The sequence below is a fragment of the Arvicola amphibius genome, chromosome 12 (assembly GCF_903992535.2).
Source record: "Arvicola amphibius chromosome 12, mArvAmp1.2, whole genome shotgun sequence".
Taxonomy (NCBI): Eukaryota; Metazoa; Chordata; class Mammalia; order Rodentia; family Cricetidae; genus Arvicola; species Arvicola amphibius.
In genome coordinates this window covers 62,587,893-62,611,285 of record NC_052058.2, presented here as the reverse complement: position 1 = coordinate 62,611,285, position 23,393 = coordinate 62,587,893, and the positions used below count along the sequence as shown (strand labels likewise).

The following is a 23,393-nucleotide window of genomic DNA, read 5'->3' as shown; positions in this document are numbered from 1 at the left end:
TAAAATAAAAATGACTATGCTTGTCTAAAATAAAAGATAATAAAACAGCCGATTTTACCCAGAATGTTGAAGTAGTTGGTGGAAGACTACAGTCCTGGAGCCCTAAGCAGTCTTCCCAACTATTTGTCTTTTGGTCACAGTTGATAGAAACAAAGGCTGACAGAAATCTGTGACTTTGGTCGCACACACAAAAATGAGTTGGGTCAATTCTCATTGACTGTCTGAAGAAGTTGAACCAAAATATTTCAAAAAAATTGAAGCAATTAGTAGTAAGAAATTAATCTAAAAGAAAAGACCCAAATAGGTGAAACAGGAGCCACAGCAAACTGAAGAAACGTTTATAAAGCTGTAGGGAGCAGAAACTACGGTGGTCTAGTGGATTGCTAACAAGACACAAGTGTCAAGCGTGGTGAGCTGTCCAAACAAAATGCTATTACTGCAAGTCAAGACATCTCAGAACCCGTATTCCTCACCAAAATCTTCATGAATCCTATGCAATTGCACAATAAGTCTAGTGCCTTTGGTTCAGTATATCTCTGATGATTAATCACAAGCCTAAGACTTTTAAAAACAGTCTTGGCTAATCTATGACATCATTTCAAAGAGGTTCTGTTCAGAACAGTTCTATGTATGCTGAGTGCCTTGTATCTCCTATTGAAACCTGCTCTCACTCACCATCCCCTCCCAAAGAAAATTCGTCTGATTTCCTGATGCTGTAGTTGACTATTATTTCACTTTTGGCTAAAATGTATGTCTCAAGCTTTCAGCATACTAGAACTACAGTTAACCAAATAATGAGTTGGTTAACAAAATGGCTTTAAGCCATTCTCTCCACAAGAACCTTTTAAGTTATTTTGCTTGCCCCTAAATGTGGCAATTCTACCTGTGATGAGATAATAGAAAAGATTAACAAAATTAATAAAACTGTTATTAACACTGAGTAATATTTGTTGCCTTTGAATCTCTATTCCACTGTCATTTACCCTATATAGGCTTTTCATTTGTGTGTGTGTTGGTTTTATGTGTATATATGTATGTGTGTGTATGCTGGTTATATATATACGTGTGTGTGTATGTGTCTATGTGTGTCTGTGTGTATACATATGATATATGTTACATGTATATATGTGACATATATTTTATATATAATCACTTCATTTTTACTATACTAATCAAGTACTTTTTTTGTTCCAAGAACTATGAACAAAGAATCAAAAGTCTTGTGTAAGAGACAGGCAACAAGGGATAATTATAGTATACTATGATGAATATATAGTAGGACAAACATTTATAGTAAATATTTTAGATATTGTGGGCCATCTGGTCTTTTTGTAACTATACAACTCTACCACATGAAAGCAGCCCATAGATAATATACAAACAAGCGGGTATGGCTGTGTTCCAATAAAACTTTGTTTATGTAATCATAGTTGGCCAAATTTAGTTCACTGATCACAGTTTGCCAACCCCTGTACTAGAGTAAGAGCATGACTTTCCAACAATTATTTATTGAATATTTAGTTTATTCCTTTTTGTTCTAGGTTCTAGGGTACAATAGTAACCAACCACGTGAAAATTCCTTTATCATGGAATTTGCTTTCAACTGGAGAAGATCGACATTAAAGAAAATGAACCAAGTAACAGGCTAGTGATAAATTCTAAAAAGAAAACTCAAACAGGAACAAAACAAGGAAAACTTAGGGGAGTATGTGAAATTTTAGATGGAGCCACCAAAGAAGATGTCACCCGAGGGTGACATTGAAAAATCCCCAGAAAAAGAAAGTGTGAAAGATAACCACACATAAATCTGGAGGAGAACATTCCAGAGGAGTGGAAACAGCAGGAAGCCCCTGCTGAAGGAGTGTAACCGGCAGGTCTAAGGACAGGGAGAAAGACCATATTGCTAGGATTTAATTGGGTGATAGGTACAGAAAGAAGTGAAGCCCCTAATGTGACAGTGTGAGATCAGGGAGGTCCCATAGAACAGAGTGGCACTGTTCTATAGCCTTGACTCCTTGTGAGCTGAGGGGCTACTGGAGAAGGATCACACGATCTGAATTATGATCTCAGAAATACTCTGCTGTATTAAAAACAGACCTCAGGTAGAAGGAAGAGCAAGAACAAAAACAAAAAAAAAAAAAACACGGGACCGGTTTGGAAGCCTTTGCAATGACTGAAGGAAAGCATGAACTGGCCAGGAGATGGTAGTCAATACTGAGCAGATGAGAAACAGTAAAAGTGCAATTAAAAGGTCATATTCCAAGACAAGAAAGCTTCCCAGGAATGAAGACGTGGTACCCTTTAGAAGTCAAGCCTAGGTTAGAATTAGTTATCCAAGTATTGAGCTTGAGAAATCAGGTCCACAACTGTTAGAAGAAGTCCTAGACGAGACGAGAAACAAAGTACGCAACTCAAAAATGCAATTGGTCAGCAGCTTCCTCCAGGTGGAGGTACTAAGATTAAACAGCCTTAGAAAGAGCCATGGAGCAAAAGCAACTCTGTGTTCTACCCACTGCCCAATCTATATCTCTGATATCATGTGAAAACGGGTCTAGATTAGGGAAAAACAAGATTTCGTGTGTGTGTGTGTGTGTGTGTGTGTGTGTGTGTGTGTGTGTGTCATTAAAGAAAGGTACAGACAAGGTTTCTAGAGAGAAAACAGAAAGAAGGAAAACAAAAGTATGCAGCTGTCTTTATGCTTATATTCTAGGAAGAGATCTTGAAATGACATCAGATCAGCTGAGAGAAAGAGGCAGCTGGCCAAGGGACCAGAGCTGCACCCCAACTCCTAGGAAAACACTCAACTACCTTGAACGACTTGGATGCGGTTGGAGACTGGGGTCTCTCAACATTTTTCCTAAGAGGAAATATTTGTAACCCAGACAGACCACATGGCTCATCCACAAGTCTGTATATTGAGCCAAGAAAAAAACCACAAAGGGAGAAAAACAGTCTCTCTTCTCACACCTGGAGAGAAAAATGTCCTTAGCCAGGTGAAGAGAAAAGCTGGATTTTATTTACTCTAAGACAATATTTATTGCAACTGTGGAAAATTATCCTGTAGGAGAATAAACAGGAGAGGTTTCTGTTTCTACGTAAATTGCCCCCGCTTATCTTTTTTTCTCCAATTCTCCTCATCAGGTGGCACCAGCAGGAGAAGCTGAGATGTTGAGATGTCCCTTTAGTTTGTTCAATTCAAATGCAGCGAAGTGAAAAGATTCAGGGATTTTTTTTTCTGTTCAGTTTTAAAGCCCTTCCCTTGGTTTCTTCTCTCCCTGCCCTCTTCTACCCCCTTATAATTATTTTCCCCTTATTTTTTTTTGGGGGGGGGAGGATTTAGGGAACTTTGAATCTTGACTTCAAAAGAAACGTATAATGAAGGCTGGCTGATGTTTAACAGACCCATCACTGCAGGAGCCCAGCTCCACCATTCCTTTGGCTCCAAAGCCACAGTGTGTGGGTGAGCAAATGCCAGGGAAGTCCCAACATACAAGCTAGTGCCGCAGCAGTTTCTCCACCTACCCCCTTTGATATCATGTGCAATAGCCCTCCTGACCCAAGATGCCCCATTCCCATGGTACAATTCACATACTACATGCATTTTTCTCTGACCGTTCTGACACCTCTCAGTCTGAATACTAGCATTCCATGCACAGTCCTCTGCCCTTGAACAAAACTCAGGGAATGGAGCAGAGAACAGAGTTGGGAGCACAAGAGGTGTTTGCTTAGCACAACCTTCAGAAAACAAATGGCTGGTTTTCCACTACCTGCTCCCTAGAAAGGTCTAACACTAAGTGACCAAATGTTTGTTTCAGCAGGACTCAGCCATTTGCTTATACTTAATGATTATTCTCCTCAACAACAGTATTAAGAATCTGAGACACGGAATCAAAAGGGGAAACAAGTACGCAGTTCCGCGATGGACCAGATACTTAATCCAACTCCTGTGAAAAGGAGCAAATCAGATAGATAGAAAGCAAGTACAGAAGCCGAGAAATGATGTTAGAAAGGAAGATAATAAAAGCAGTGACCAAAAGGAACTGAAAGATTCAAACGGCCAGGGAAACTTGAGTTTACTTTCAGGCACAGGGATGTTCTTGGCTTAGCTCCCTAAGTAAATGGTCAGTGATAATTATGATTGTACTGATGTAGGCACTCAACCCCCTTCTCTCCTGCACCTCTTGAGGATTCTCTAAAGAAAATTAGGAAGCAGAAGTGGATATCTGGCTTAGCCTTCCTTAGCCACAGCCAAGTTCCTCTATCTCATTAATTCTGGTCCACTGGCCGGGTAATATATCTATAACTCATATCTCTTCTGACCAGTCCCAATCCTTATAAACGCTTTCTCTTTGATAGCCCCATCTGGGCTACAGATGTTTGATGCTGGATTCCATGGGCTCTCTCCTCCTCCCAGAGTCTTCGAGAAAGGAACTACTTTGGCCTACATTTCTGACTTCTCAATGGGAGTGGTGGGAAAGTTTAATAGGATTTGGAAAGCAAGAACAATCATCAAACATCAATCATCAATTACCAATGAATGTTGCTCTGTAGTCTATCTATAGATCTGAGCCCATTCTCCCACTACTCCCCCCCCAAACTGTGAGTTCCTAAATAGATGGACTCTGTGCCTGACATAATTGCTCCTTCAATAAGTGTCTGGTAAAGCATTTGTTGCAGTTGGATCCTTTAAGAGTCAGAAAATAATGGGACCGTGAGATTGAGTTCTGTGATATAATTGTAATATCAAGAGTGATGTACATGGCTAATTTAATTCAGAAGTGGCCACTCATTCTACCAACCCCAAGAACCTCATGGAAACCCAGAGATCAGGGTCGCTTATGAATCCAAAATTCTTTCAAATGATCCAAGCCATGGCACAGAAAAGCACTATTTATAGGCCTTGTTGTTTTTGATGCATCAGCCTATATTTAAATCCAGAGAATTTAGATTCAAATTTTAAGTCCTCCAGTAAGTTGCTAGCACTCTTCTTTAGGGATTCTTTTATTTGTCCCTCTGCCTAGTTTAATGCTTCTGACAGTCCATAAGAACCTGATAAAGGACACTGCCTCGGTTTTTTTCCTCAACAATAAAAAATAATTCAATGTTTTAATAACCAAAATTCAGCACAAAGAGCATAAGATAGAAGGTAAAGAAAAATTTCACACATAGATTAATTATGAGGGGATTGAAAGAGAAAAACCCTTACCTGTCACTATGTATTTTGGGTTTCATCTTTCAAAAGGGGAAATTTGGGAACAATTAAACATAGAGATTTTTAAATTATGTTCCCTACTGTGAGAACAAACACTAGACTTTTGAAACAAAAGAAGAAGAGAGACAAGAAATTTTTTAAATCTTATTTTCATAAAATAAAAACAAAACTTTAAGCAAATAAGGATGGCTAAAAACAATAGTGCAGAGGTTAACAGAACACACTACATTTCCATTGGACCCAAGTTTGGTTCCTAGAACCCATTTTGGTGGTTCACAACTGCTTCTAACTCCAGCTCCAGGAGATCCAATACCTCTATCCTCCACAGATACCTGCACATATATGCACATATTCATACATAGACACACACAGAGAACAACATTTAAAATAACAAACCCAAATCTTTAAACAACTAAAATCTTAAATAAAATAAACATACTAAAGTTAGATTTTTAAAAAATTTATCTTGAAAATTTTAAGTTGTCTAAAGAAATAGAAGATAATTGCTCCTCTTTGAGTGAAGATCAAGTGTAATATATATTGTGGAATATTATTTTAAGATGTGTTACATTTGTTTATGCTGTGGAACCTTTGTTTAATGATGTGAAGATGTGTTGCACTCTTTTTTGTTGCATTTGTTTAACTCTGTGAAACTGGGTTCCTTTGCCTGTCTAAAACACCTGATTGGTCTAATAACAAGCTGAATGACCAATAGCTAAGAGGGAAAAAGGATAGGCAGGACTGGCAGGCGGAGAGAATAAATAGGAGGAGAGCTCTGGGATGATAAGACCTAGGAAAAAGAAGAAAGGAGAGGAGGATATCAGGGGTCAGCCACCCAGTTACATAGCAAGCCATGGAGTAAGAAGTAAAGAAAAGTATAGAGAAAGGTAAAGAGAAAAGTAAAGACCAGAGGCAAAAGAGAGACTGGATAATTTAAATTAAGAAAAAGACAGCTAGAAACGAGTCGAGCTAAGACTGGGAAATTATAAGAAAGAATAAATCATCAGTCTTATTAGAGGGGAAGGACAGTTCAGGTACCCTCTCCACTCTTGCTTAGGGTCTTAGCAGGGGTCATCCTTGAGGATTCCTGGGAATTACCCTGGTGCCAGGTTTCTCGCTAGCCCCATAATGGCTCCCTCAATCAAGATATGTCTTATGCCGGGCGGTGGTGGCGCACGCCTTTAATCCCAGCACTCGGGAGGCAGAGGCAGGCAGATCTCTGTGAGTTCGAGACCAGCCTGGTCTACAAGAGCTAGTTCCAGGACAGGCTCCAAAGCCACAGAGAAACCCCGTCTCGAAAAACCAAAAAAAAAAAAAAAAAAAAAAAAAAAAAAAAAAAAAAAAAAAAAAAAAAAAAAATCAAGATATCTCTTTTCTCGCTTTCCCTCTCTGTCCTTCCCCCATCTCAGTCAACCCATTCCCTCACATTCTCCTCCCCTCTTACCTTCTCCCCACCCCTCCCTTTCTGCTATCCTTTCTACCAGCCCCATGTTCCCAATTTCCTCTGGAGATCTTGTCTATTTCCCCTTCGCACTTAGAAACTTCATCCAGCAGCTGATGGAAGCAGATGCAGAGATGCGCAGCTACAACTGGGCTGAGATCCCAGAGTCCAGTCGAAGAGAGGAAGGAGTGATAAGATGACCAAAGGGGTCAAGACCATGATGCGGATACCCACAGAAACAGCTGACCTGACCTAGTGAGAGCTCGCTGACTCCAGACTGACAGCAAGGGAACCTGCATAGGGCCAAACTAGGCCCGCTAGATGTGGATGACAGTTGTGTCACATCCACACAGACTGTGATTTAAATATTTTTAACAATCAAGAACGTTCAAATATTCAAGACTGGGAGTTTTGCTTCATGGCAGGCTGGTGCTTAGCATGATCAAGGCATTTAATGCTAGTACTCCTAAGAATATAAACATCTCCTTTAGTTATACAATGCAAATATTGTATGTGGGCATCACAGGTCTGGATAATAAAAGGAATGAGATGTGTTTCCATAGCAACTCTGAGACCATGGAGGAATAAGTTATAAAGACCCAGATATGGGTAATGCAGCCAAAATTCATAGAGCTAAGGGACCATTCTGAAGATAAAGTTGCCCCGACACCTTGAAAGACTGTTAACTGGGACTTTGATGAGGGTTCCTGGTACGGTTGGAATCTGATATGTTGTCTCCCAGAGTCTCCTATGGTAAAGCACTAACTGATAAAGTTGCTAACTCATAAAATTTTTGGAAGTGATGGATCATGAGAGGAGAGCCCTGAGCTCATGAATGGATTAATCAACTAATAGACTCCTCATTTACTGTCTTTATTGGGAGGTCATAGAGACTTCAAAGGCAGGGTTTACTGAGGGGGGTGAGTCACCAGCACATACTGTTAAAGTGCCTATCTTGTCTCCTAGCACCTCTCAGCCTTCCTCTGTTTCCTGGCTAGCATGAAGTAACAGTTTTCCTCTGCTGTGTGGAGAGTCTCACCGTAGATCCCAATACATAAACAGAAACCTCTGAGACTGTAAGTCAAAAAAGATATGTATGATTCCTCTTTAAATCACTTCCCTCAAGTGTCTGTCACAGCAACAAAGAGTCTGACCAACAAGTCCTTCAAAGGTCAGGGTAGTGCTACAGGAAGTGACAGAAGAGGTAGGAGGTCAAGTCTAGTGGAAGGTCCTCCAATCGCCAGGAATGTGCTCTAAGTGGGGACTGCAGGACCCTGGCTTCTTCCTCCTCTTCTCTTGCTTCCTGAAGCATGAAGCAAACAGTTTGCTCCTGCCACCGTGGGCTGCTTTGTCCACCAGGCCGACCCAGACTGGGACTGGTGCATCCAGAGAATGAGCCCAAAAAGCTCACTTCAAGTAAATCATTTTACTGACAAAAAATTGACTAACTCACCAACTCACTTGGTCAAGACAGAGGCTTTTTCACGGAGCTAGGAGACTGAGAAATACTTCCCTTTCTCTCTGAGGAATCCCGTGTTTCTTCTTGGGAATCCTTTGGGCTTCTCTAGTAGGAGTTCTTGAGCTCCTCAGTGCCTCCTCTGTCCTGGGCAAGTTTTGTGGGAGTTCCACTGCACTCCACAGACCTTGGCCTCTGTGACAGTTGTACCTGATTAGGCATTTCCAAATCCTCAACTACCTCACACACCTAGCGCTTCCACGAAACCCAGTAAAGCCTAGGAGGGAAGAACATTTTATCTGGGGGCTGTGTGAAACATCTTTGTCACCAGAAAGCCAAAGAGTAGTGAGTGCTGCGTCAGAAACGCACAGTGTAAGAAGAGCACCCCAAACCCCAGTTCCTTACCTCTTGGGTGAGTCCGGGTCAAAGCAAGTCTTGCGGACATCAGTCACTTCAGGATCGCAGCAGTCCCCATCATCAAAATCATTCAGCATGTTGTTGCACTCCACGTGACAGAGTCCATCTCTGCGATTCCAGGAGTAGCAGCGGCCCTGAAGGCGGCAATCGCCCCCATCGTAGCCGGTGAGTGGATGCTCACACTCGGAGTCACAGTGGTCATTGCCAATCTTGCTGGGCTCACAGTTAACGAGCACGACCCGGTGGCGCAGGGTGGAGTTGTGGACCCGGTGGACACTCAGCTGCCAGCTGATGTTGTAGCGGCTAAAGGCCTCATTCAGTGCCACGTGCTGCCGGCGGATCTGGTCATCACTCACCGTGGGATGCAGCCCCTCATCGTCACAGATGTTCACCACCTGGTAGCGAATCACTTTCTCTCCCCGAAGGGGCCCATGCTTATTGTACTGGGAGATCAGTTCTACATTGTCGCAAGCTGTTTGCCCACAAAGTGGGGGCTGCAAAGGTGACAGAATCTCAGGCTGTGACTCAGAGTCCTGGAGAACCTCAAGTCGGGGGTAGGTCTCATCTCTAAAGGGAGCCCATTGTTCCTTCAGAGGGTCAAAAGTGGCTGTCAGGATCAAGGTAGTCAATTCATCTGCTCCACTTGGGTGCTGGGGACTGTGCTGGAGGTGGGCTTGTGAGAGAGCAGTCGACCAGATGACCAGTGTACCCAGATATCCACGGAAATAATGCCCATCTTCCGAGCGGTCCCCTCCCAGGAGGAGAGAGCGGCAGGACGCCATGAAAGGGCTGTTGAGTGGACCAGACTGGTCAGGACTGCTAGCCACTCGAGTGCCATCCACATACAGAGCTATGTGCTGTCCATCATAAGTGGCTGCCACGTGAGTCCAAGTGCCTGGCTGGTAGCGGCTGTGGCCGGTCACAATTGTAGCTTTCTTCACCCGGTCAGTGCGAAGAGAAAAGAAGAAGCGAGCATCTCTCCTCCCCTTGTCCTTCCCTGAGCGGATCCCCAGGGCCCAGCCCTTGTCATTGGCTGTGTGGGAGCAGTTATCAAACACACCTGGGAAAGAAGGAAGAGTTGTAGGGAGAAAGACCAGATACAAAGGGAGTGGAGAAAAGGAGAGGAAAGTCCATGTAAATAGCAAGAACCTAGGTTTTCAGTTCCCCACACTGGCTGCCTGCCCATACTCCCATATCAGATACTAAGACAGTGTTTGTCCACCAAAACAAACAAACAAAAAAGAAAAACAAGACAATCCCATTCAATTTAGCTCTTTCTGGTATTTTAAAATAACCAAGGTAGAAGCCAGGAGGTAGACTTCCAACACAAACGATGATTACCCTCCACTGTGAATATCCTCCACGCTCAGGGACTCTGAGGGCCTCCTTTCCTAGACTGACTCTAGAGTCTTTTCACTTCCTCAGAAGCCCCGAGGACAGTCACAGTTTCTGAGACCAAAAAGGCCATCATTCATTTTCTCCCTTGAACATTGAAATGATGTTTCTCGTGAGGAAAATAAGGCACTTGTAATATCCAAATATCTTTCCCAGCCCACTGCTCCTCTAGTATAATAGTCAGCAACAAAGAACAGCTATTTCCCAGACAATACAAAATAAAAGTGGTCCCATGGGCCAAGCCTCAAAATTGAGAAAGTCAGTTTTGAGAATGGCCATTTTCTATCCAGTGATTCCTATCACAGAACACAAACAGGACTCCCCAAACAAATGAGATCCTTGTATCATTGCCCCACTACCCAGCTCAGAACAAGCACTAGACCAATAAATTCACTAGAATAATTAATAGCAGAAATACCTGTGGATACTAACTCTGAAAATGGGGGCAGCAAGGAGCATGTTAGGGACATGGTGGTAGAGCCACAGATGGAAAAGAACCCTCAGGCAGAGGGGAGCGCTTGAGTCCCAGCATGACACTTTGGTTAATGCCCATCTCCTGCTTAGTAGCTTCTTCTTGCATATACTAAGGCAATGGTTCTCAACCTGTGGCAAACTTCTATCTCCAAAAATATTTACATTAAGATTCATAATCATTGCCAAATTACAATTATGAAGAGTACCAAAAATAATCTTATGGTTGGGGGTCACCACAACATATTAAAGGGTCACAGGATGTGGAAGATTGAGAACCACTACTCTAAGGAGCATCTTTATTAATAAACTACAATGAAAGCATTACACTTCAATGGAAACACACAGCATGATAAATGATCTACAGTGATGAATGATTGATAGAGAGTATTAGGATCTGTATTCATCTGAGAATAGAATGAGTGTTGTTTTCCCCTGGGCTGTTAGACAATCATTTTATCTATTCCCTGAATTCCTGTATAATCTAAGCCAACAATATTTTTATGGATGGTATAGATTTATTAGCAAAAGGCTTCTCATTCTTTTTCCTTTTTGATTAATTCTTTGAGAATTTTATGTAATATCACTTTTATCATATGCATCCCTTCCTCCAACTCCTCCCAGAACACCCCTTCTCCATCTGCCCAACTTTGTGTGTCCTCATTGAAGAAAAACACATTGATTCCAATTTGGGAGAGCATGTTTTCTTTAAGGTTTCCACTTTCATGGCAAGCAAATAGCTACACTCTCATAAATGGCAGAATACCTTCTCCTGTCCCTGACATAAAATAATTTGAAATTTGAAGTACAAATGTATTTTTAAAGAATATAGTGCTTTGTCAACTGAATAGTTAAACTTTGAAGAATGATAATTGCATATTAATTATAATATAAAATAGTAAAGAATAATAATTAAATTTTGAAGAATGGGTAATGACTAATTACAGTGCACTTCCAACTTGGCAATATTGGTTTTTGGTTTTTTTTTGCTTATTTTCCAGTTTTGTTTTTTACTTTTATTCTTCTATTAAGAGAGTTTAAGAACTACTTCTTTAAAAATCCTTGCATCAGGTGGATTTTCATAAAGAAGACAAACTTACTATGACCAATACTAAGTTCCCTGCTTCATCTTTTCTTCTACTTTATATTCTGAAAAGTACAGTATTACCTTAATTATGTCCAATCTCTGTCCTGTGAACAAAAGTTCCACATTATTTAGTATGAGTACCATAGAGTCACTGGTAGCTCAGCTATATGCTGATTATTTTTTTAAAAAATTGAAAGACTATGTTATAAACGGCTGCATACACAGGTATGTGTATAGGATTGGAGCATAGATATTTTAGATAATTTTTAATAAATTGTTAATTAAATTCAGTTGCAATTTTTTGAAAACTTTAGTCTAGCATCCTCAGAGCGCCATTTGATCAGCAGTGCAGTAATTATTTCTACTCAGTTGTCTCACCGGAAGCTATAAAGTTCTCAAGTTACTAATTTTCAGTGTCTGCTAATTTCTGTAGTGCAAATTACACCCACAGTGCTACTTTTAGGCTCCTAATATGATGTCACTGCACATGGTATTGGGAAGAGAGGTGCACACTTGGCTCTGCTGAACCAGTAGGAGACAGTTCCAAGAGCTCCAGACGGAAAAGGAACACGGATTGAAGCGGCCAAATGTCTCCCTCTCTTTCCCTCTGACTGAAGTAGACTCAGCTGCGCTGCAGATGATGTGACTTTCTGTCGTTTGAAGGGGGTAAATGTTGCCTCCCATCTAGGTCTTGAGCAATTGGATGTCTACCTGTGTACCAGTCGTACCTGTGAATAAAATCTGTCCATTCCAAGCCTGCTCCTTATGCCCTTTAATTATAAGCTGAAACTGCAGGGCAGCCTGGCACAGCTCCCCATGAGCCCTTAGGAAAGACTCTCAGCCCTTCTCAGTTGACCCCACCAAGCAGAAACATGATAAATTTTGTTTCACGGAGGAAAAAAATGACAGAATCACCATATTGAGGACACGTCTCTCTCTTCTCAGTCTAGCACAGAGGATAGCAGAACCAGAATGATCGGAGCCAACACAGTATACGTGGTAAAACTCAGAGCTTGTGCAAGAGTGGGATTTTATAACTTTGGATGTACATGTGATAGAAACAAACACATTATAACTGGTGTTTATTCATCAAAGCCACATTCTTGGGAAGAACAGAGGGACCAGATCATGAATATGATTTATGAAGTCACTCAGCAACAAAATGAACTCTGATAGCCCATGGTTAGAAAAATCAGTTCAAGTGATGTAACTCAAAGGGTGGCGGTGGGATTGAAGCCAAACATTTGAATCACATCCTCTTAAAACTTAGATAATAGTTTTCCAGCACTCCCTTCCAATTGCTCTCTGTTATATATCGATGTTTACTAAATTTACACATGGTTAAACACCTTGTGTTATATTAAACTGAGTGTTTAAGGGGATAAAGTAAATTCGGGGAGTAGATCTATATCTTGTTCATTGTGTTTTTGTTCTGAACTCTCAAAACAAAATATTTAGAAGCCATGGTGATTTTAACAGGTCATATATATACTCAAGTGTCTTCAAAAAAAATCGCTTCCAATTCTCTACTACTATTAATTACTAGCATTTGAAATTAACAGAGTCAGTTACGCTTAGGGAAAAGGTCCTTCTCTCAAACTAAATTATCCCCAGAGCAATATGAACAACTCTGATAAAATGTGAGCCTCAGAATTAGAGTGTTGTGAGTAACTGGTTAGTCGGGAAATTTTCAGCACAGTCCCTGTATAGACATTGCCCTGATTCTTTCAATGTTGTGAATCTTTTCTTTATGCTTAGGAGAGCTGCTTTTTATACCAAGATGCAATAAAAGAGACTTGAGCTGCCTTTTACTAAGGCTTTGCTGTGTTCTAACCATGGTTTATATACCATCTCTATTAATGTACCACAAATGTAGGCTCCGAATTGAAATATTCTTCCCTGAAGACCAAAAACTGAGCACTGAAAGATGGGGCAAGTGATTCACAGTCTCTCATCTAGCAAGTGCCAAAAGCAGAGATCGAAACCAAATCTATTCAACCAAGACACCCATATTCTTTCGATTACAGTAAAATACTTCAAATCTTTTTTTTTTTAATGTTATTGCTTGGAAGCAAAAAGAACGACATGGGCTAACAAATGTGAGATTAATAGATTTACAGGTTGCCTTTTTTTTTTCTGTGCTGCCTGGAAAATGCGCAGGCTCAAATCCACACCTGGAAATAGTTTGGAGGAGAAAGCCAGTGACCAGCAAGGTCATCAGCCAGAACTCCCATTGACAGGCAGATTTGCTGAATATTTGATAACATTTCTTGGTGGTCCACAGGCTTGTCTGTGATAAATAGTTACCGAGTGTTAAGGAGCCAAGGCCGAGCAAGGAGACTTGTTCTGTTGAATCCAGAACTGTGGCTACAGAGAAGAGTACTGAGGAAAGGTGTTGCAAAGGACAGGAAAGTGACTTCACCACAGTGTCACAATTAAATCTGCAGTGGTGTAAGAGGAGCCCAGACTTGAAGAAAATGAAACTAGGAAGCCCCCTCTAGGAGCTGTCTCCACCTCTTCAGACCAGTGGCTGTCTCCCTTCTCTCCCAATCTGTCATCTCCCTCTAGGAATCTTCTGTCACTGGCTTTGACTAAGACCAGACAGAGGTGAAAAATCCACACTGGCTCCCAATGAGGAAGAAAACTGTCATCTAGGAATTGTAAATGTCAACGACAAACAAAAGGAAAGAAATAGAAAACTAACCTGCTGATGTTCAGGAAGCCATTGTCTTTCTAATTCTGATTTTACAGCAATAGTAAAGATAGCATCCTGTGCCCTTTACTTCCATAAAACAGAAAACCTGTCTGTATTTCTGGAACATTAAGTCAACTTTTTTCAGTGTTGAGACAAACGAAGATGCTGTGTTCCTTGTGATGGGGCTACATAGGCCCATTGCTGAGGAAGAAGCTGTGTTCATTCTCCTGGATCTCCCCAGTTAAGCATACCTCATAGGCATGCTGTTTTCCTACCAACATCCCCACTATGGGCTCAGAACCACAAATTGTGTTATATCCATCACATTATCTGAACTATTGCCCATCTATTGAGAGGCCCTTCAAAAATTACCTTAAGTTTCATCTAGCTTGGGAAGCCCTCAGTCTTGACCATCCTCACTGAAGTAGGCAGCCTGCTAAGTCTTGTTGTACTGCTATTTTTGTTTAAATCTATTCATCTAGGTCATTTGGGACTTCACTGATAAAAAGGGGGTTTTGGCTGAGATATCTGAATTTCGCACAGGGTCACAAAATGGTGGGATTTTGTTCTTTCACCCTATCTACTCTGCTACTGAAATCTAACTGAGCTGTGGAATCCTGACGGGCAGAAAGAGTATTCCCACCAGGCCCCCAATAACCCTGGAGTTGCATGTGGTGCATAGGAATGAACAGAGGGAAGCAAAGGAGCTCAGGCATGCCCCTTGCTGTGCATCTAGTTGTTGACTTTCTCCAGTATGTTCGATGTGCTTTTCCCGAGCCGTTCTATAACGAGCTGCTTTCTTTTAGAGCCTACACAGTTGGAAGACAGTACATATGATGAAACTTGTTGAGAGCTTTTCTTAGGCAAAGCCTCCCCTGGAGACTTCATCCATGACAGATTCTCACAGAGGAGTTCACTAAACAACAAGCTAGAGAGGCAGGGGGGAAGGTGAGGTCTGGGCAGAAATGATGCTCTTGGCAAGAACTCAGCTGAGGAGACTAACTTCCAAGAAATCCCCATGGCAGCGTTTGTGCTCCACAGCTCTGGGGGATTAAAATCAGGATCGAGAGTCCTGCTTCTCAGAGAAGCTTCATCAGCTTCCAGGAAGGTAAGGCTTCGATCAACAAAACAGAAGAGTCATGCACAGTGTCATCAACTCTGGGAACTGCAAAAACATGCCGTATGGTACAAGTTTGTTTTTAGGAGGAAAATGGAAAAAAGCACGGGGAAGGGGGGGGCAGTTTAGGTCATGATCATAAATCAGCCTAATAGAAGGCAAGGTCATTTCTCAGGGTATTATGCCTGGGTCTACCCCACACATGTATATGACGCTTTCTGCAGAACTACTTACTCAACACCCATCACCCTCTCCTCACCACACACACACACTCACAGTAGAGAGATTGCAGAGGTGCAAATGGGTCAAGGAGGACAAAGAAAAAGGCTATCCATCAAAGATCAGTCAACCTGGCAGATACAGGACTATGTGAGCAGGAAGATGGGTAGAAAGGAAAACAGAGAGAGCCCAAGAAGGTGTTTTCCACTGTTCTAGATAACTTTCTTTCAAGACAGGATCGGGCACAGCTTTTGATCTCTGAGTCCGACGTTTTACAAATTACAGCACAGAGTTGGGGAAAGTCCCCTGGGGACCATCTCACTAGCATCTTTCCAGCAAGCATTTCAACCTCTCTTTACAGAACACTTTCCATTTTAGTCACGCTCTCATCACAGACATGGATGAGAGAAGCCAGGAAGGGTGCTTTCCCTGACGCTCCACAGGCCACCCAGGCATACAGTGGGAGTCCACCAGGCAGGTTTGCACAGACAAGAGAAGCAAATAATGACGGTGTGGAATATAAGAACCTAAAGAAGGGCATAGCCTTAGAAAAGGGGGCTCAAATGTGATCCTAGAGAACGTAGCTTGCGTGGGTTCTGGCACTGTGTCGATACAGGTTAGCTACTCTTGGGGATTAGTCTTGTGACTGGGTGGAGATGAGGCAACACAGGAAGCTGAACCAAATCACAGCCTCTGCATACTGCCTGGTATCCGCAGGCTGAAACTAGAACTAGAGATATATAGATTTGGACTCAGCGGAACTCAAGAAATACTTGAAACCATGCCTTCCAACAGACTTACAAGTGAAGCTGAGGTGTTGAACCTCACTATGCTAGGAGTAGCAGGATCCCAGGATGGCAGTAGTTGTGCCTCTTGTTATCATATCAGAAGTGGAATCACGGGCTGCCTGTGCTAGGTGAGTGCTTACCACTGAGCTACACGTCTCGCTTCATCTGTTTTGTTCTAATGTTAGTAGGGATCAAATATACAGTGCACATATTAAAACCACAGGCTAGCACTAGGCTATACCCAAGTCCCCAGTTAGCAGGATTTCAAGTCAGAGCAAACTGTTTCTGGGAGAATAAGTGTTGATTAATTTTGCATAGGGCTGAAAATTCATCGAGTGAATATAATATATATAATATATATAATATATATATAATGAAAGTAAGCACTAATCCACGAAGGCCAGAATAAGCAAATTACAGTTGTAATGTGCCTTGTTGAAAAGGGGTTGGTGCCTTCATAGTTTCCAGGGCGTCCCTAGGATATTCCTACCCCATCCCAACAGCCCTACATCTCTCCCAACAAGCCTTGGAGACCGAGAAATAACCAAGAAGGGCCAGGTCATCAGTCAGCTAAAAACCGGATTGCTTAGCAAGTGTGTGTGTGTGTGTGTGTGTGTGTGTGTGTGTGTATGTGTGTGTGTGTGTGTGTGTGTGTGTTTGAAAGCAGGCTATGAAGTAGAGCAACTGGATCAGGCAGAGAGTAACACCACAACCCTGAGCAACATGAGATGGTCCCGCTTACCTTAGCTTCCAGGTACATAAAATGGAGATAATACAGTAGCACTGATTATAGCATGAGAGAGAGGATGGAAAACACTAACTAACACTTGCAGATCTATTAAGAATGATCAGCACCCATTGAGCAGTCTGCGGTATACCCGCAGTTAAGGTCATTATTTTAGCACATGGAGATCCATCTCTTCAAGAAACTTACAAGCTCCCTGAGAGCTGACAAGCCTTCCTTAGAGTTCCCCTTATTCCCATCGTATCAAGGCCTGAATCTTGCCCATGGTAGGAATAAGTAAGTCATTACTAGCTTGGATCCACAGAAGGTTTTTAGCAGAGTTGTCAACGGCATCCTCCCAACTGAAAACATGTCACACAACAACTCTGTTTTCCCTAATTAAAACGTAGTATTTAATCTTTCACAGAGGGAGTAGCTACACATCTGACCTAGCAGGGCTCTGCCCCAAAGGCAGGGCCTATAAGGAGGCATGTTGACTCTCACCTCCTTTTCCATTAACTACTGGGGACAGGGAAGAGTAAAGAGCCCTCCTCATCCTTGTCCCCTCTAACTCATCTGGGCAGCTTCCTCCAGACTCAGTACTTTGCCAGATATTATCCATCATCTCGGTATATTTGAGTAACACTAAATTGTTTTTCCTCACAGAAGCAAATAATAGAAGTTTAATAAGTATTGTAGTGTTCTTTATGTGTAGTCTTTGCTACCAAGAAGGGTTTGGGGAAGAAGGGAAAGAAAGTCTGAGCAATTTAAAACCTGGAGGATTCTGTTTGTTTGTTTGCTTATTTATTTATCTGCTTATTTGTTGGCAGATATTATTTGTGCCTTTCAGAACAAACAGTATGAAAGAAAGTTCCTGAGCCTTGGTGAGCTATGCTAATTCTATAGCTAAGGAATTCCCTTAAGAGCTAGTCAATGGCTTGAAGTTGACTGCCTAGGGTTTACACAGTGAGCATCTATAGTGAGGGGTAGAGCAGCCTGCTGTTTCTCATCAAAGGTTGAAAGCTGTCTGCAGCTTGCTTTCCAATCAAGCTAATCTCTCCCCTTAACAAAATGGGACGGCCAGTAGTACAGCATAATTCTTCCCCAAATGCAGAAGGCAAGAGACGCAAATTCTGAGGGAGGCAAAGTCATATACCAGAGTCTGGAATAGGGCAAATATTCATCCGGACATTATACCACGGCCTCCAGAGCCCACTAATCCTCGGAGAGACACAGACACACAGTGGTACCCTTAGCACCATGCATTCCCCTTTCTCCACCGTCCGCTACCTCCATTTCCCACGAACTCTTCCCTAATGCCTGAGAAACAGCTCCAATTCCAATTTCCTGTTGTTTCATTTCTCCATAAAATAAATGACTTTGAGAAGTCTCTCAGGAATTTGTTTCGCACTGCCTTTAAGTGGGGTCAATTTACAGAATCAATACCACCCTAGGACATTCTTAAACAGTGGTCCAGACATGCTCAGTGGTCCTGCAGTACATGAGTTAAAGCAAGCTTGGAAGAAAGACTTGAAAATAACCTACTACTATTGGTCAGATGACAGTAGACTCTGCAGAGCAACTTTTCTTAATCTGATACGTTAATTGCTCTTGTAACATAAATCATTTGCCCAGTGGCTACTATAATCATTCAGTTCTACATACTATCTGGACTTACCTATTAATACCTAAATGTTCATACCTCTTCCACGTAGTCACAAGTCACCTAAGGGGCCTCTGCTTTCAAGGAACAAAGCACTGAGAGACAGCCTGTTCAGGACCACATACCAAAGGCTATGCCCGTCAGACCTAAATTTTCATAGTGATTTTGTGTATCTGTACAGCTGTGTCAGAGGCCTGTGTTCAAAGAGCATTCTCTTAGTTCAGACTTCTGAGTAAACCCCTGCCTGTAATTACTCGGACAGCTTTGTCTCTGAGGAAACAGGACAAAGGAAAATATGTGATCATCTAATTGAACTGATAGTTTGGGTTAAATAAGGACTAAAATCATTTTAAAAAATAGAAAAGAAAATCATATCTTACTAAAAAATCTTCCTAAAATCTTTTCTTCTACTTTCCAATGAGAAATTTAAATTAAACAGAAGCAGCCAGGAAAAGCTGAAATGAAACCAAATTAGAAGTTGCCTCCGTTTGACTCTAGGAAAAATGTCTTTCCCTGTATGTGCCTCACTAGGCTGCTGTTTTCACAGACAAATATCTAGAATCTTTATCTCTCAATATCCCAGCTGGTTCTCTCTATCCACACCTGAGAGTGTGGATAGAGCTATAGAAAGAGGAAAGGTTGTTCCATGTGCTAATGAAGGATTTTAGTGACTAGATTTCTTTTTCAGTCTCATCTTATAATTGCATCCTTCTATTTGCCTAAAAGGCAGAGTAAGCAAACCATTAGCTGGTTAAGGATACTGTTTGCCCAGGACTCAGGTAATTGAGGTTCCACTGCTAATAAGTCCATGAACTGTGTGGATGTGTAGGCAGCAAATGTTCAAGTCAAAGGAGTTTTTAGGCACTAGCATGGGTAAGGAAGGCCATGAGGAAGAGAAGCAAAGAAGGTAGACCCAGAGAGCCTAGCTAGCAAGTTCTCTGCACCACCAAAGATGAAACAGCCACCAGCATTGGTCAGGGACTTCCTACAAAGTAAGTATGACTCCAAATTCATGGTTTGTTCAATGTAATCACTATTCTTATATTGACAGAGGTTTCTGTCCTACCCAGTCCCATAGTCATTCAGTCCCAAAGAAACACACAGAGGCCTACATTAATTATAAACTGGTTGGCCTAGTAGCCCAGGCTTTCTTATTAACTAATTTTTACATCTTAAATTAGCCTATAATTCTTATCTGTGTTAGTCATGTGGTTTGGTACCTTTATCAGTGAGGCATTCTCATTTTGCTTCCTCTGCAACTGGTGATGACTGCAGACTGTGTCTTTCCTATTCCCAGAATTCTCCTGTTCTGATCGTCCCGCCTACACTTCCTGCTTGGTTGCCCCACCTACACTTCCTGCCTTGTTACTGGCCAATCAGTGTTTTATTAAAATATAAGTAACACATCTTTACAGGGTACAAGACCATTGTCCCACAGCATTCTTAGAGAAAAATTACTGTGGCTCCAATTTTTCAGGTGAGGGATTTCACATTGTGAGTAATGGACTCAAAACTAGAAGTCCAAACCCCAGAGCTGGTGATGCTTCTCAACAGTTAGAGGTAATAAACTTCACAGGAGGAGGAATCATAGGCAGTATATTTACAGGAGGGCAAGGAACAGGTAGACCACGTGGAGAGGAAAGAAAAAACTCCCAAATAGCCCATAACTCTGAGATATGCTTCCTATTGAGTAGTCAGAAGAGACCAAGCTCTGTCTACAAGGTCCAGAATATTCTCTATCTATTCATTAAAACAAGGTACCCACTCTATCCCAGGATCTGCCCTGAGGCTGAGTGACACAGGAATAACTGAGATCCAGAAATGTCTGGATTTGCTAATGAGAAACCAGAAGGCTCACCTGCTGAGTAGACCTGCTGAGACTATGACTTGGAACTCTGAGGAAAGTTGCAGGCTAGTAGAAGGCAGGGTCAGGCAGAAGCATGTTGGAAGAACTGCCAAGAACAGAAGGGAACAGTTGCCTCCCTTTCAGGGTCTGAGCTACACGCTGCCATATAGCATTGCTCATTTCCTAGAAATGCTGAAAGCACAGAGTCAAAGAGACAAAGAGGGTGAGGCTACCATTTCAGGCCTCTCCTCGGTCATGGCCTACCCCACATTGAGTTCAGGCCAATCATACACTATGCTCTGTCCAAGGGCCCATTAAGACCACCACACCCAAGGAGGGATCTTGCTCCAAATTACCTCTAGCTTCAGGATCGATGCCAAGGACTGGATAATAAGGATTATAGGGATATTCTATTATACAATTATTTCAAATTATTAATGTGCCTTGAAACAAACATTGTCTAAGATAGACAGTTGCTACGGTTCATGTTTATACGTATTCTGTGTGAAGTAGGGGGTTTAAAAAATACTGAATACCTACGTTGTGTTAAATAAACATCTGCTGAATAAATGAAGTAGTGAGCAAGTGAATGAAAAAAAATAAACTGAGCTAGGAGCTGCCTCTGATTCTACATTATGTTAAATTAAAATGATTTCAATGTCACACATAGTAGCTCAGCTTGTGTGGATGGGGCCTTCAATGACATAAAAAATGGAAGAGCGCAAGAGGTAAAAGAGAGAGCAGGGGTTGCCTCTGGGGCGGGATCTCAAGTTCAGACTTCAGCTGTCTACTGCAAGTGGGTGACCTTGGCTGTGTACTCTAACTAGATTCTCAGCTCAGTGTGCACTAGCTACATGCCCCCCAGGCAGTGTCCTAGTTCTTTCTGAGCTCTCCACTTTCTGTTCTGCCATTCACGTTGTCCTGAAGACCTCTTGAGTTGCACAGTCTAAACTGTAGTGCATGACACAGAGTCAGCCTTATGGAAGTTGCCAAGGAAATATCACTGTGATAACCCCTTGCAATAATTGAATCCACCTTTGCATACTTTACATTTATGTTTATTTATCTCCTATTATTCCCCTATGTTTATACTGTCTCTCACTTGAGATCACTGGTTCTTTAACATTTTGCCCTGAGTCTTGGATCTCTGTTAACAACAAATAAAATCAACCTGAATTTGTCTTTGCTCCTGACAGCATCCTTCCTGTAAATGGAGACTGCTCATTTGTTTTCCAGCCGCCCACACCTGAATAATCTCACAAAAACTATATCAATTACAACACTGTTTGGCCTATTAGCTCAGGCTTCTTATTAACCAACTCTTACATCTTAAATTAACCCATTCCTATTATTTTATATTTTACCATGAGGTTCATGGTTTGTTACCTCTTGCTTCTTGGGCAGCTACAAGGCATCTGCCTCCTTTGGAGCTACATGGCATCTCCTTGACTCTCCCTACTCTCAATATGTATCTCTTGCAACCTGGCTATATTCTTCCCCACCGTAGGCCAAAGCAGCATTATTCATTAACCAATAAGAGCAACACATATACAGAAGGACATCCCACATCACCTTCCTCAACATCCTTCTGTGTGCCTTCATTCTCCTCCTCTCATCAATAACTCTACTAACTAGAATGTTTCTTCTATCCAACTGGAGTGAAACAATTTTCCCTAACCTAGTCTATGACTCCCACCTGCTGAGTCCCAGCCCCCACCCTGGTGGATTTCTTGGCACTTTGTGCCATCTGACACTTTCACTTTTGCCTTAGTTTTGCCACCAGCCAGACCTGACTCTGCTTATGGCTCATCCTCATACAGCTAGTCATGCCCATGGTAAAGATTATAATCATTTATAAAAAGCCTCTCATCAGACTGTGAGCATCTGGTAGGCACAGCCCTTGGTTACTCTTAATTCTCTAACAGAGGGCATAATGTCTGATACTTCACCGAATAGAAGCTTAATAAGTGTTGAGCAAATGAATGAATGAACATGCATAATATGAAATTACTTTTATAACCTGCCCCGGATGTACAACAAGTCCTTGGATGAAGGAGAGAAAACGTTAAGTTAGTGCCTAAAGGATGGAAGGCCTGATCAATGTTTCAAAGCTCTGTGACTTCACCTCTGGTCAGGTAACTGGACTGCCAAACTAGCAATGAGCCACAACTACTGCCCTTGCTGTCCCAACTGGTTGTCATGGCAATGCTTCAACTTCAAAATGCTCTGAAGCCTTGGCTTCCTGTTGCTTTATTGTATATTTGAGAAGAACCACTTTTCTCCACCAGTGACTTCTGAGTCATAGAGAAAACTGTTTTTGTTTGCCCTGAGTTTTATTTCCTGGCTGTTTTCTTTCTTTTTTAAGTAAGATTGTTTTAAAACAGGTAGCAAACACAGGAAGGGAAGAATGTTGTTATTTGGGGGACACATACTTGGCCATGAAATATGCTCTCTGGCAGGGACAAGAGTGAGGGTGCATGTGATGTGAATAGAAACAAATCCGATGAGGCCCTGGAGAAACCTAGCTCCATGCCCTCATGGGCAGAGGCATGAGATTTATGTACTTATTTGTGACATCAGGAACTCAAGCTCCTGAACCTGCAGGGTGCATGGGTTTAGGATCCAAATGAAGATGTTGCCTTCTCCTTAATAACTGCCAAATAAGGTGTTTATTTGGCCTCTGCAAGGTCTGAACTAAAACAGGAAAGAGAGGGAGCCAGACCTCCTGGCATACACATTCTGAATGAATAAGATGGCCAGTCCCAGAGGAACAAGAAAAGGCACATAAGGAAGGAAGCAAGAGGCAAGGAAGGACAACGTGTGGCTGGTTACAGGCAAACAGATGGATTTGCTTGTTCTACC

At 42.0% G+C, this 23,393-nt stretch overlaps 1 protein-coding gene across 1 annotated transcript in view; it reads right to left on the bottom strand.

Annotated features, from left to right (window-relative positions):
* The window catches only part of Pappa2 (pappalysin 2), a 245,420-nt gene that overhangs the window by 213,828 nt on the left and 8,199 nt on the right, over positions 1-23,393 (bottom strand). Inside the window, exon 2 of the mRNA XM_038350230.1 lies at positions 8,515-9,586. Coding sequence (XP_038206158.1) covers positions 8,515-9,586 — 1,072 coding nt within the window. The remainder of the gene's footprint in view (positions 1-8,514; positions 9,587-23,393) is intronic.